At 34.3% G+C, this 15407-nt stretch overlaps 1 protein-coding gene across 4 annotated transcripts in view; it reads left to right on the plus strand.

The window, feature by feature from the left end:
• NCAM2 (neural cell adhesion molecule 2) overlaps positions 1–15407 on the plus strand; it is a 549137-nt gene that overhangs the window by 362259 nt on the left and 171471 nt on the right. For all 4 annotated transcript variants that reach the window (XM_035282876.3, XM_054249026.2, XM_035282875.3 and 1 more), the window contains exons 7-8: positions 715–875; positions 3779–3924. In XM_035282876.3, coding sequence (XP_035138767.1) covers positions 715–875; positions 3779–3924 — 307 coding nt within the window. The remainder of the gene's footprint in view (positions 1–714; positions 876–3778; positions 3925–15407) is intronic.

The raw sequence follows: 15407 nt of genomic DNA on the forward strand, positions 1-15407 counted from the left end.
AATGTTTGAAAGCCATTGTTTTAAATGACAACATAGACTAGAATTGAACAGAATGTGATTTATTTTAGTAGAGAAAAAGCTTTTAAAATATTACAATTATTTGTGACTAAGAAAAAAATCAATTTATTTTCCACATTAATTAGTAAAATTATCATATTCACAAGTTTCTATAATTGCGTTTTCACATAATTCTCTCATCTTACTATTTTATTGGCAGTACCTATATGCAATATACATTTATGATGTATTTACGTTGTATTTACTTTGAAGCTTCTTTGAAGATATATTCTATATTAATTGTTTTAAATGTTTCCCAGGAAGCTAGTAAATAAATATATATAAAAATACGCATTGTCTCACCAACATTTAACTGTGGTATGGAATTTAAAACAGCATACAAAGTGCTTTTTGTCAATAATCAAAGTACAGATTGAACTGATAACGCTTTTTTTTTTGCCTGACCACTGTCAAGAAGTTCACATAGCTCAAATGTTATTATTGTGTCTGAAGTCAAAACAATGTTCAACTATAATGTTAGTGTTTATTCATTAAGTTCCAAGGCTACTAAACATATACTTTTGATTGAAATACAGCCCTGTGTGTCAATGATGATAGCCATGTAGTCATTAATGCCTATATATTAAAAGGTCAATTATAATCTCCTAAATTATAAAATCAGATTTGTGAGAATGAACTTCTTTTTTTCTTCTTTAGGAATGGCAAGCTCATTGAAGAAAATGAAAAGTATATATTGAAAGGGAGCAATACAGAACTCACTGTCAGGAACATAATGAATAGTGATGGTGGTCCTTATGTCTGCAGGGCCACAAATAAGGCAGGAGAAGATGAAAAGCAAGCGTTCCTCCAAGTCTTTGGTAAGTATTATAGCATAGTGTTTAAAACTATGGTGTCTAGTAGAAGATGGAGTCTAATTCTACTCTAAGCATATGGACTATTTAAACTTTTCATGTAAAAGTTTTCTCTGTAATATGTTCCTAAATTTCAGCTACCAGACAGAATTATTTTAAATAACAAAATTACACTTGCAAATTTTTGTAAGTCATTGATATGCTTATAACACAAGCAGGAAAAAATTCATTTAAATTACACCTAGTAGGGTGTGTCATCTGTCTCTGTAAGGATGGGTCTTTGTAAGTCTCTGAATGACACGTTAGGATCAGTTTTAACTACAATATATTTCAAAAGGGCACATTTTTAAGCCTACAATTTAAAAGCACTGGCATGTAACTCTAGTTAAATATTCTTTCATTTAACTAAATAAAAATATAAGATAAATACCTTCCATTTTACGAAGAGTCATATTAACTCCTTTAGGTAACTTAAAGAGTGTAGAAAACTAGTACTTTACAAAAATATATTGATGTAGCTTCGATTATGCTTAAAAGAAGAAAAATAGTGATGGCAGTGGGTGCTTCTAATTCAACTTATCCCTTTAAAAATGTAACACTAAAATTACATGCCCTATTAACATTTAATATGTTTTCTCTAACTTTAAAAACATTGTTATTGAAATGCTTTCACAACAAAAACAGTGAAAAGGAAGGAAGAAGAAATCCGTGAGAGTAAGAAGGAGCAGTGTTTGCAGGTGACAGGTGTAGAGGTCCCCTTACCAAGACCATGTGATGAATAGTGCATGGACACCCTCTGAGAATTGGCCATGTAGTCACTGCTGTGGAAGCATTTTCTGAACTAGAGAGATATTTATACTCTAGTGGAGAGACATGGAGAATAAACAACTATACCAAAATATATTAAAATTTAAAATATCAATTTTAAAAGTAAAGATAGAGAGTTAAACTGGCTATACCATATAGCATTGGATAAAGAGAAGTATTATTTTGGACAGAATGGCGGTGCAAACATTATCCTTCATTGGGAAAGATAATGTTTAGGTGATGTTTACATAAAAATTTAATGATTAGAAGTAGGCCAAGCTAAAAGCATGAGAACATTGTTCACTTGGAGGAAAGAGTAAATATACTTAAAACTTTTAGAAATTGTAGAAAGTCTCCAACCTTATCCAACAGTGTTGAAAATATTGTTTTCTTTAAAACCTACAAAATTAAATAAGTATGAGTCAGTATAAAAATAAACGTATTAGAAATGGTATTATGTGAGATTATTCTAAAGCGTAGATGATCTTAATCTGACTCAATGCAACCATCTGAAATAGTAGTTACATCTTTTTTTTTTTTTTTTTTCTTTTTTTTGAGATGGAGTCTTGCTCCTGTCGCCCAGGCTGGAGTGCAATGACTTCATCTTGACTCACCACAACCTCCACTTCCTGGGTTCAAGCAATTCTCCTGCCTCAGCCTCCCAGGTAGCTGGGATTGCAGGCATGTGCCACCACTTCTGTCTAATTTTTTATTTTTAGTTGGATGGGGTTTTTCTATTTTGGTCAGGCTGGTCTTGAACTCCTGACCTCAGGTGATCTGCCCCCCTCAGCCTCCCAAAGTGCTGGGATTATGGGCGTGAGCCACCCAGTGATTTCTTCTTCTTCTTCTTCTTCTTCCTCTTCTTCTTCTTCTTCTTCTTCTTCTTCTTCTTCTTCTTCTTCTTCTTCCTCCTCCTCCTCCTCCTCCTCCTCCTTTTCCTCCTCTTCCTCCTCCTCCTCCTCCTTCTTCCTCTTCTTCTTCTTCTTCAACAAGGATTGCAATGAAAAAGAAAATAAAGATTTTTCAAGTTTCTGGTATTTTCATCCTTTCAAATATAAAATAATACATAAAAGTTTACATGTTATGTTATTGTTGTAATCACTTTTGTGTAGTAATATTGAACAAACTTTTGTTGCTCTTGACACAAAATTGTATGCATATTGTGGGAATATAAATAAATCTATTAAAGTTAATGAAATAAACAGTGAATTGTCAAAAATTCTGTATGCTCTGTTTCTGATACCAAGAATGTTATTTTCTGAGTTTAAGAACAACTTACTCATGTTTCTTGATTAAATGTATTAAAAGATATAAAAAGTAACTCACACTGAAATAATATGTACTTGATTGTATCCATTTTATATCGAAACAAGCAAAAATTTAGGAAATGCAGATAACTCAGCTTTCAAAAAATAAAGCTGTCTGGAACTACATAAGTTTAGAGTGGGACATATTTTAATATAAAGATAATTAAAATTAGTGGATGTAATGTGTTTATTTTTATACAAGTCATAATTTAAAACATTGGTTATATTGCCTAATATATTATTAAGTAAACTGAAGTCAGAAGAAATCAATTAGAATCACATACATAAGTAACATGTAAATATATTTACTTAGTAAATATTTCAGAATTTTATATAGTTCTACTTGCTACATTTTCAGTATATATTATCATTTACTTCTTTGGTGAAATTGTTAAAACTTAAGAGAGAATTAAACCAATTGTGTGTGCATGTATGTGTATAATTATATTCATATGTGTATGCATATGATATTGTGGCTTTAAGAGAGGAAAATAAATAATGAGGTAGCTTTTAAATTGGCAAAATTTTGAAATAAATTATAAATTTAATGTTGTTTCTAAGCCACCTCAAGTTACTTTTTATTATGATAACAGATGAGTATTATTTTCTATTTTTTTTTCCTATGCTATTCAATGGTCCCGGCATGTCTGTAAAGCAAAACAGGCCACTGTAATTACTAGAGAGCTAATAATAGCACACTATACTATAAGTAGACTTAAATACCCATCATGACTTTTGTCTGAGTAATAATATTTTTCTCTAATACCTATTGAGTAATATATATATTCTTTACAGTACAGCCTCACATAATACAGCTTAAAAATGAAACTACATATGAGAATGGTCAAGTCACACTCATATGTGATGCAGAAGGGGAGCCTATTCCAGAAATCACTTGGAAAAGAGCTGTGGATGGCTTCACGTTCACTGAAGGTGATAAGGTAACAGCATCTCAATTTGTAACGGCTTCCATTACCATGCAATTTTAGTACTTTCAATATCATTAAATCTCAAATTAGCCTCCAATTTATCCAGTAACTTCTAGGAAACAAATAAATAGTTTAATGTTTTAAAAGGTAACTAACACAATATTAGCCTAACAGCTTCAGGGGTGGGAGAATGTCAATGTGGAAATATTTAAAGATGTTCTTTATTAAGTCACAAACGTTTAGGCTACTGGTATTATTAGCATTGCTTAACTAGACTTTTGTTATACATTGAATCTCTAAAATGTGTTATTGCAATTTTGACCCCTGCTGTGTAAGTATCTGGCCTTCGCAAATTCACTGACCATGAGAAAATTACTAGGACAAATAATATAGCCATTCTAAAAACAGGAATAAAGATTTATAAACCAGTACATTCGCCTTTAAACCTCAGCACTTTCAGTTTATTAAAGACGTGATTGCATATTTAGAAAATACTGTGGTGAGTGATGAGTGTTGGAAGGGTTTTGCAAAAAAGATTTACTTCAAATTTAATGTGTTTTCTACTTAGACAGGTGTCAACAAACTACAGTTTATAGGGCAAATTTGGCCTCCAGCCTGTTTTATAAGTAAAGTTTTATTGAAACTAAAGCAAACTAATTTAAATTCAAAGAGTCTGCCTGTCATTCAACACTTTACCTTTTAAAACTGTCCTTCTGCAGCATAAGTGTAGGTTCTGCTTTCATATAGTTTACAATCTAATGTACAGAAGTGCAAATAAATTGCAGTATTGTGATGACCTTTAACCAGAAAGCATTCAAGTTACTTAGAAATCAATGAAACATTACTATATGTTTCACTATACTTCATGGATTTTAATTATTATATTATTTTTCACACCTATTCATATAAACTTCAAATACAAACAAGAGAGAAAGGAACAGATAGTGAAGTAATGATGAAATGATAGTATTGGCAATTTCACATAAGTGAAGATTATAAAATTAGGTTATGACATTGCTGTTCTCTACTCAGCATTAAAGAGAACCCTCCTTTAAATTTTTTTCATTGTTAAAGTTATTTATGTAAAGAGTCTGATTTCTAAAGTATTCATACAACTCAATGTAACTTTGATTTATTAGCATTGACATGCTGCGGAGAGCTTCTCTGGGCACTGGGGGAGTGAAAACACAGCAATTGTGAGGCAGTGAACTCAGTCCTAACCTGTTAGAGCAGAAAGAAAAACAAGACCTATTCAGCTGACACCCAATGGCAGAGAGACCATTTAAACCAGCCCTGGCCAGAAAGAAGTCACTGATCCCAGTGGTACACACTTCAGTGCCTGCAAACCTCATCACTGAGGACCAAAGTGCTCTGTGTCTCCCAGTAAACCTGAAAGGAAGCGTAGGCCATAAGGACTGCAACCCTTAAGTGAGTCCCAGTGCTGAACTAAGAAGAGAGACTGTGGGATGGGGAGGAATGTGAAAGACTGATATACCAGCTGGGGTGGCTCAAGGAGTGCTGGCATCACCCCTCCCTTAATCCCAGGTTGCTCAGCCCGTGGCTTCAAAAGAGACCTCTTTCTTCTGATTGAGGAGAGGAAAGAGTGGGGAGGACTGTCTTGAATCATGGATGCCAGCTCAGTCTCAGAAAGACAGGGCAACTATCAGAGTTGTGAAGACCCTGTTCCATGACCCTATCTATAATAGACAAACTCTAGGCCAGATGAGAATACACTGCCTTTCATGAAAGTACCCCGTCCTGGCAGCATTCATCTGTGGCTAACTAAAGAGACCTTAGGTCCTGAATAATCCACAGTGATACCAAGCTACTACATCAAGGATCTTGGTAAGCCTCTGAGACTTGCTGGGTCCAAATAATGGCACAGCCACAGGGGGTAAAGCATGAAGTGGGCTCCTAGGGTCCCCCAGTCCAGGACTTGACTCTTACATAGCATTTCTGGACCTGCTGTGGGCCACTGTCGTGAAATATGAGTGCAGGCCAGCCAGCATTCACCACAAACTGACTTAGGGGCACCTCAGTCTAAGGGGAACATCAGTGTAGTCAAGCAGTATTCCTTGTGGTCTGGGGTGGTGGTGGCTACAGGGTGAGTCTCCTCTGCCTTTGGAAATGGGAAGGAAGACTGGGAAGAACTGCATCTTGTGGTCTGAGTGACAGCTCAGTCACAGCACTGTAGAACACTATGTAGACTTCAAAGGTTTCTGACCTTTAGCCTCTGACTCCTGGATAGCAGGTCTGGACCCACCTGGGGCCTGGGGGACCTTGCTTTCCTGAAGGGAAGGGTTCAGGCCTGACTGGTTTTGGCATCTGCTGATTGTAAAGCACCAGAACCTTGAGCCAGCATGGGCAGTAATCAGGGAGTTGTTACAACATGCCTTTGGTGAGACTGTACTGTGGTGGCCTGAGGTCTAATTCAGCACAGTCATACTGCTGGTGGCCACAGGAGTGCTTATGTCGCTCCTCTCTCAGCTTTATATGGCTCAGAAAATAGAGTGAGACTGTGTTTGGGAGAAAGTAAGGGAAGAGAACAAGAGTATCTGCTGGTGATACAGATAATGTTCCCAGATCTCGTCCAAGATTATTCAGGCAGTACCTCTAGGGGTCTGGAAGAACCACAACATTACTGGCCTTGTGTCCCTCTAAAGCAAATACAGTTTAGATCACAACACTCAAGGCCTTCAAATATCTGGAAAGCCTCCCCAAGAAGGAATCATACAAATAAACCCAAATAGTGAAGACTACAACAAATAACTAAGTCTTTAATACCCAGACACTGAAGAACATCTACTAGCATTACCACCATCCAGGAAAACATGACCTCATCAAATGAATTAAATAAGACACCAGAGACCAATTGTGGAGAAACATAAATATATGACCATTTAGAAGAAGATTCAAAATAGCTGTGTTGAGAAAACTAAAAAAAAAAAAGAAATCAAGGAAACACAGAGTTGAAATTCAGAATTCTATCAGATAAATCTAACAGATTGAAATAATTACAAAGAATCAAACAAAAATTCTGGAGCCAAAAATTGCAGCAGGCATATTGAAGAATGCATCAGAGTCTTTCAATAGCAGAGTTGATCAAGCGGAAGAAATAATGAGCTCGAAGACAAGCTATTTGAAGATACGCAGAGGAGAAAAAAGAATAAAAAGAAGCATGCCTACAGGATCTAGAAAATAGCCTCAAAATGAAAATCTAAGGATTATTGTTCTTAAAAAGGAAGTAGAGAAAGATGGGGGTAGAATAGTATATGCAAAGGGATAATAATAAGGAACTTCCTAAACATACAGAAAAATAACGATATTCAACCACAGGGAGGTTATAGAACTCCAAACAGATTTCCCCAAAGAAGACTATCTTAAGGCATTTAATACTCAAACTCAAAGTGCTGAGTCTGTCCCACAGACCCTGGCTGAGCAAAGGAAGAAAGTAATACTCAGACACAGGTATGCAGTGAGAGTGCTAGGGGACTGCCACAGAGTGAACAGTCTCGATCAGGGGGAGCTGCTTGCATTTAATCAGTACAGACATAATGCTGAAATCCAGGGGCCAACACAGTCTGGGTAATTAACGTTATTGTTCCCCCTTACAGGGAGCAGTCTCCTGTGTAGACAATAAAAGGTCGGTTTATGGACAGCATAAGTAAGCAACCCTTTTTAGATAAACTCCCCCGCACTTCCTTGCACCTCTTCTCGGCCTCTGCCTCAGGGTGAGAGGACAGCTGCCTTCAGCTTATTCTCTCCCAAAACATTGCAGAGTGTTCTGACCTTTCAAAAGGCTTGCTTCTTTCTGTACAGCTTCTTCATGCTTCATCTATAAAGACTAACATAGACTGAAAATAAGGGGTGGAAAAAGATATTCTATGCCAATTAAAAAAAAACCCAAACAACAAAAAACAAAACAAAACAAAACAACAATAAAACCAGGAGTCACTATACTTATATTAAACGAAAGAGATTGCAAAACAAAATGTATAAGAAAAGACAAAGTAAATATATAATGATAAATGGGTAAATTCAGCAAGAGGATATAACAATTTTAAATATATATGCACCCAACATGGGAGCACCCAGATACATAATGGAAATATTATTAGGGCTGAAGAGAGAGGCCCCAATACAATAATAACTGAAGACTTCAACACCCAACTTACCACATTGGACAAATGTTTCAGACAGAAATCACCAAAGAAACTTCAGACTTAATCTGCACTATAGATCAAAAGGATCTAGTAGATATATATAAAACGTTTCATCTATTGGCTGCAGAATACACATTCTTTTCCAAGGCACATGGATCATTCTCAAGTATATATTATCTACTATGTTATAAAACATGTCTTAAAATATTTTAAAAATTAATATCAAGCATCTTCTCTGACCACAATGCTATAAAACTAGAAATTTGTAATGAGGAATTTTGGAAAGTACAAAGATACATGAAGAATGAAGAAATTCAGAAGGAAATTGAATAACTTATGAAAACAAATGATGTTGGAAGCACAACATTCAATAATCTATGGCATAAAGCAAAAGCAATACTAACAGAGAAGTTTATACTAAAGAAAGCTACATCAAAAGAAGAGGGAAAACTTCAAATAAACAATCTAATAATAAATCATAAAACATCAAAAAGCGTGAGTAAACCAAACCCAAAATTAGTAGAAGAAAATAGATAATGGAGAACAGAGCAGAAATAAATGAATTTGAATGAATAAAAAATACAAAAGAACAATTAAATAAGTTTTTTATGAAGTTAAACAAAATGTACAAAGCTTTAATCAGACTAAGAAACAAAGTAGATCCAATAAATACAGTTATAAATGAAAATGTAGACATTACAACTGATACTGCAGAAATTCAAAGGATCATAAGTGGCTATGAAGGGCAACTATATGCCATTAAATTGGAAAATCTAGAAGAAATTGACACATTTTTATACAAATACAACCATCCAAGATTGAACCAGGAAGAAATTCAAAACCTGAACAGACCAGTAAGAAGTAATTAGGTTAAAGCTGTAATAAAAAGCCTCCATAGAGAAAAGCCTGGAACCTGATGGCTTCACGGCTGTGATCTACCAGACATTTAAAGAAGAGCTAATCCCAGTCCTACTCAAACTATTTCCAAAAGTAGAGGAGGAAATATTACTGCAAGCTCATTCTGCAAGGCCAATATGACTTTGATACCTGAAAGAAAGACACGTCACAAAAAACAAAACTACAGGCCAATGTCTCTGATGAATATTGATGCAAATATCCTCAACAAAATGCTAGCAACCAAATTCAGCAATATGTTAGGCAAATCATCATGACCAAGTGAGTTTTATGGATTTATCCCTGGGTCAACATACACAATTCAATTAATGCAATACTTTATATAGGATAAAAAGCATATTATCCTTTAAATTAATACTGAAATAGCATTTGATAAACTTTAACATGCCTCCATGATAAAAACTCTCAAAAACTGGGAATAGGAGGAATATATGTCAACATAATGGAAGCCATATATGACAGACCTACAGTTAGTGTCACACTGAATGCAGAAAAACTGAAAGCATTTTGTCTAATATCTGGAACACTACAAGGACCCCACTGTCACCACTGTTTTCAGCTTAATACTTAAAGTACCCACTATAACAATAAGACTAAGAAAGATATAAATGCATCCAAATTGGAAAGGAAGTCAAATTATCCTTGTTTTTAGATGATATGGTCATATATCTGGAAAAACCTAGAGACTTCACAAGAAAACAGTTAGAACTGATAAATTCAGTAAAGTTGAAAGATACAAAATCAACATACAGAAATCAGTAGCATTTTTACAGATCAACAGTGAACAATGTGAAAAATAATCCTATTTACAATAGCCACACATAAAATTAAATACCTAGGAATTAACTAAAGAAGTGAAAGGTATGTATAATGAAAGCTTTATAAACACAGATGAAAGAAACTGAAGAGAACACTAACAAATGGAAAAATATTTCATGTTTATGGATTGGAAGAATCAATATTGTTAAAATGTCCATTTTACCCAAAGCAATCTACAGATTCTATGCAATCCCTACCAAAATTTAATGACATTTTTAACAGAAATAGAAAAAAAATCTAAAATACATATGGAACCACAAAAGAGCAAAAAAAAAAAAAAAAAAAACTGGACAAATCACATTACCTGGATTCAATTCAAATTACATTACAGAGCTATAGTAGCCAAAACAGCATGATACTGGTGTACACAGAGATATATAGACCCATGAAACAGAATAGAGAACCCAGAAACAAATTCACACAACTAAAAGTGAACTCATTTTCAACCAAAGTTTCAAGAATATACACTGGTGAATATACAGTCTCTTCAATAAATAGTTCTGGGAAAACTGGATATCTATATATAAAAGAAATGAAACTTTACCTCTGTCTCTCACCAAATAAAAAATCCAATCAAAATGGATTGTAAGAGCTCAAACTATGAAACTACTACAAGAAATCATTGGGAAAATTTTCCTGAACATCAGTCTGAGCAAAATTTTTTTAAGCAATACCCCACAAGCACAGACAACCAAAGCAAACATAGATAAGTGGCATCACATCAAATTCAAAACCTTCTGCACATCAATGGTTACAATCAACAAAATGATGAGACAACCCACATAATGGGAGAAAATATTTGTAAACTACCCATCTAACAAGGTAGTGACCAGATATATAAGGAGCTCAGACAGTTCCACAGGAAAAATATGTAATTATCAAATCAAAAAAATGGACAAAATATTTGAATACACATTTCTCAAAAGAAGACATGAAAATGGCAAACAGATATATGAAAAGGTGCTCAACGCAATGGATAATCAGAAAATGCAAATGAAACTACAATGAGATATCTTCTCACCTGAATTAAAATGACATGTATCCAAAAACTATGCAATAAGAAATGCTGACGAGGATGTAGAGAAAATGGAACCTTTGTACACTTAGGTGGGGAGGTAAATTCATAAAGTAACAATGGAGAACAGTTTGGAGATACCTCAAAAAAGCTAAAAATTGAGTTACCATATGATCCAACAGTCCCGCTGCAGGGTGTATATCTAAAAGAAAGGAAATCGGTATAACACAGAGATATCTGCACTCCCATGTTTGTTGCAGCACTGGTACAATAGCTAAGATTTGGAAGCAACCTTATCAGCAGACAAAATGGATAAAGAAATTGTACCCGATGGAATACTATTCAGCCCTAAAAAGAGTGATATCCAATCATTTACAATAGCATGGATGGAGCTGGAGATCATTGTGTTAAGTGAAATAAGCCAGGCATAGAAAGACAGACATCATATATTCTCACTTATATATGGGATCTAAATATAGAAGGGTGGTAACCAGATGATGGGAAATGTAGTGGGTTTGGGTGTGGTACTGATGGTTTTGGGTAAAAGAAATAGAAAGAATGAATAAGATCTACTATTTGATAGCACAACTGGGGGACTGCAGTTAATGTTAACTTAATTTTCCATTTTAAATAACTTAAAAGGAGTAATTGAATTATGACTCAAAGGATAAATGCTTGAGGACATGAATACCCCGTTTTCTTGAAGTGCTTTTTTCACATTGCATGCCTGTATCAAAATATCTTATATATCCCACAAATATATAAACCTACTATGTACCCAAAAACTTAAAAATTAAAAAATTAAAGATTTAGAAGAATCTAGAATCTTAAAACAATTCTCACTGCAAAATAAATTATAGTAAATATTTTCAGAGTTCACCTTCAATGATCATGGGTTAAAGTTTAAATAACTGTATGTGTTATTACTAACTACTTTGTGTTCCTAATTGTTTTTATTTTAATATTGGGCACAATTTTATACTACAATCCAGGCCAGCTTCAAATAGTGATAGAATTATATTATGTCCCACAAATGTTACTGGGAAAAATTTAGTCTTTTAAAAGAAATTTCTCATATTTTACTGGTTTCTGATGCCAATAACCCTTCAGTGCTTTGAGGAAAATATTGAACAATTTGACCTGTGCATATGAATATGCCATAAACAACCTTACATAATGTGATAATATCCTTCAAAAACGACAGAATTCATAGTGGTTAAAAACAGAACTATTTTAAACTGATGACTATTCTTATGTGTAATCCAAAGCATCTTATGTACATGTAACATAATATGTCTAATTTTAAAAACTGTTCAGATCAATTTCAGACATACATATAAGCATATCTATTTTCCTTAGAAATGTTTTGCAATATGATTTCAAGATAATATTTTGTTCTCTAGTTTACTGAGTTAGTTTTTACTAACTTGTAATTAGTAGTTTATTTTAAATTCCTAAGCAATTTGTTTTAGTTATAACTCAAATAGTATTGGTGATATTTCCATTAAAATATAATTGATGTACAGTAGTAGGGCTATCCAAAAATATATTAAATTGACAGCTTAATCTTTTTGTAGTAATATAGCATCTTCTTAAGATGCATGCGTGTATACAAATTGGAAATTCTGACCTCTTTATTTAATTAATGTTGTGTTCTTAATTGTAATATTTAAATGTGTATGATAAAGTGTAAGACCAAATCAAAGCTATTGCCACAGAATATGAAATAGCCATGAATTGAAATTTTGAATTGTCTTCTACGTACTAAGCAATCTGTTGTTTTTATTGGAAACCTTTATTAAATTAAACCATGCTTTTTTTTCAAAGCCTTGATCTGAGGTATATGTGAGATTGCATGTTCAAAGTGTTTTAACATAATTCTGTCACATGATAAACACCCACTAAATATTGCCACTTTATAGAAACATCTCTCATTGTTTTGTTTGTTTTGTTTTGTTTGAGACAGAGTCTTCTTCTGTTGCCCAGACTGGAGTGCAGTGGCATGATCTTGACTCACTGCAACCTCCACCTCCCAGTTTCCAGTGATTCTCCTGCCTCAGCCTCCCAAGTAATTGGAATTATAGGCACACACCACAATGCCAGCTAAATTTTTATTATTAGTAAAGACAGGGTTTCACCATGTTGACCAAGCAGGTCTCAAACATCTGAACTCAGGTGATCCTCCCACCTCAGCCTCCTGTAGTGCTGGGATTATAGGCTCTCATCTGTTTTTGAACCAAAGTTGTTCTGTTTTTGTTGTTCGCTTGTTTTTTGAGACAGGGACTTGATCTGTCACATAGGCTGGTGTGCAGAGGTGCAGTCACAGCTCACTGAAGCTTCACCCTCTTAATCTCTAGCATCTTCCCACCTCAGTCTCCTGAATAGCAGGACTATAGGCACAGGCCACCATGAACAGCTAATTTTTTATAGGTTTTTATTTTATTTGGTTGTTCCTGTTATTGTTTTGTACATATGGGGTTTTGTCATGTTTCCCACACTGGTCATTAACTCTGGGCTCAAGGGACCCACCTGCCTCGGTCTCCCAGAAGGCTGGAATTACTGAAGAGAGCCACCTTGCCTGGTCCAAAATTTATTTAGATTATTTCTTATTATTATTCTTCTTGATCTATAAATGTTAGTATACATAGAAATGAAAGATACTGATGAATTATAATGGAAAGTGTCACACAATCATCACTTAATCCTGACTTTCTTGCTGTTGCTGTGTCATTAACCATGTTAGTTCTCATCTCTGATTTCAGTTTCTGCATGTATAAATCAGGATATAAGACCTACCTGAAAAAAGGTTCTAAAGATAAAATGAGATTACACGTAACAATATCTCAGACATGAGTCAAACAAGTGGAAAGTGTTATTTTTATATTATTATTATTATTATTTTGAAATGAGTCTCACTTTGTCACCCAGGCTGGAGTACAGTGGCACGATCCTGGCTCATCACAACTACTGCCTCCCAGGTTCAAGCAATTCTCTTGCTTCAGCCTCCTGAGTAGCTGGAATTATAGGTGCCTGCCACCACACCTGGCTAACTTTTGTATTTCTAGTAGTGACAGAATTTCACCACGTTGGCCAGGCTGAAAAGTGTTATTTTCTATTGTTCTTGGACTCATCCTATATTTATTCAGTATTATATATACTGTTATGTTGCAATTACATTTTTAATAGAGAAAAATGAATATGTTAACTCTGTTTCAATGAATGCTGTCACAAAAGGGACTAGATAAATGTTTTCATGAGCATAGTCACATGTACTTTAGGATGGAATACCTTCGAAAAACAACTGTATCTTCTACCCCTAGTTGTTCAGAGATTGTGCTTCCTTATCGTTGCTATAAAGAAGATTATTCTAAAATAATCTCTAGCAACGTTAATTCAGTAATTCATGTATCAGGTTTTGCCACACTCAATTCCAGACCTTGTGACTGTACATCACATTCCTCTTGGAGGGTGACAACGTCAGAAGACTGCATTTGGCTTTCCTCATAACCACCTTACATTTGCCTGCCATCTCCAACCATACAGGGGAGTGCAGATGAGGTCTCTAGCTTCCTATGCTAGCTGAGGATAGATTCTCAGGCTGCTGTTAAGTGATGAAGGCTAGTCTCTACATATGAGACACAAAAAATCAGAACAGAAATATAGATTTCTTACATCATCATCTTTTTCCTGCCTTTCTCGCACATCTATCTTAACTAACTCCAAATTTTCCTCTCTGGGAAGTGAGTCAGTTTTTTCCTTCTTTGGGCCATGTACACCTTTCACATTTTATAGCAGTATATACTGATTTGGAATAGATTCTTCAGCATTCTAAGAAGTACCTAAATAGGGCATTAAAGTAGACACAAAAGATTATGCTGTGCTCCACAAAACAGTGTTATTTAAGAATGCATTGTTCTTCATCTATTTTTCAAAATATGTTTTTATATCATATGAAAAAACTTGGTTTTTAAAAACATTTGTCTAAAAATACTACATTACTTGTCAAATTTAGTATTAAATTGAAGTAAAAAATTCTAAGGGAGTGATTTTTGCCTCTAGAATTATTACAAAATGATAAACATAACAGTAAGTAATTTTATGTATATGATTAGAATGTTGTATATCCTAAATATAAAGGGCTTGTTATATTATCTTGCAGATGAAATCTCCCTTGTGTCATTTATCATTTCTTAATATGCAGAATCTATAATTATTTTATTCCTGTTATACTTGTCCTACCTAGTAAATTGTAGACCTATATCCACTAGAAATTAATCCCAGTCTACATGGAATAAATATTTGAAATACACAGCAATACATTATGACTCTCTAAGGCAGCATTTCTCAACTTCAGTCATTTGATAGCCAGCTTCATCTGTTTTCTGTATTCATGTGCTGCTTGAACAGATACATGTCCTCTTTGTTCTTTAAACTGAATTGTTTTTATTTATTATCTTTGCCCAAATGTTCAGTGAAATTAAAAGTATGATACATATGCCACTTATATTTTTAAATGCACATTAATATTAATACAAAATATACAACAATTGTTTTTCAAAGTAACATCTAACCTCAGCTTATCC

The sequence above is a fragment of the Callithrix jacchus genome, chromosome 21, assembly GCF_049354715.1.
Source record: "Callithrix jacchus isolate 240 chromosome 21, calJac240_pri, whole genome shotgun sequence".
In the NCBI taxonomy this organism is placed as follows: Eukaryota; Metazoa; Chordata; class Mammalia; order Primates; family Cebidae; genus Callithrix; species Callithrix jacchus.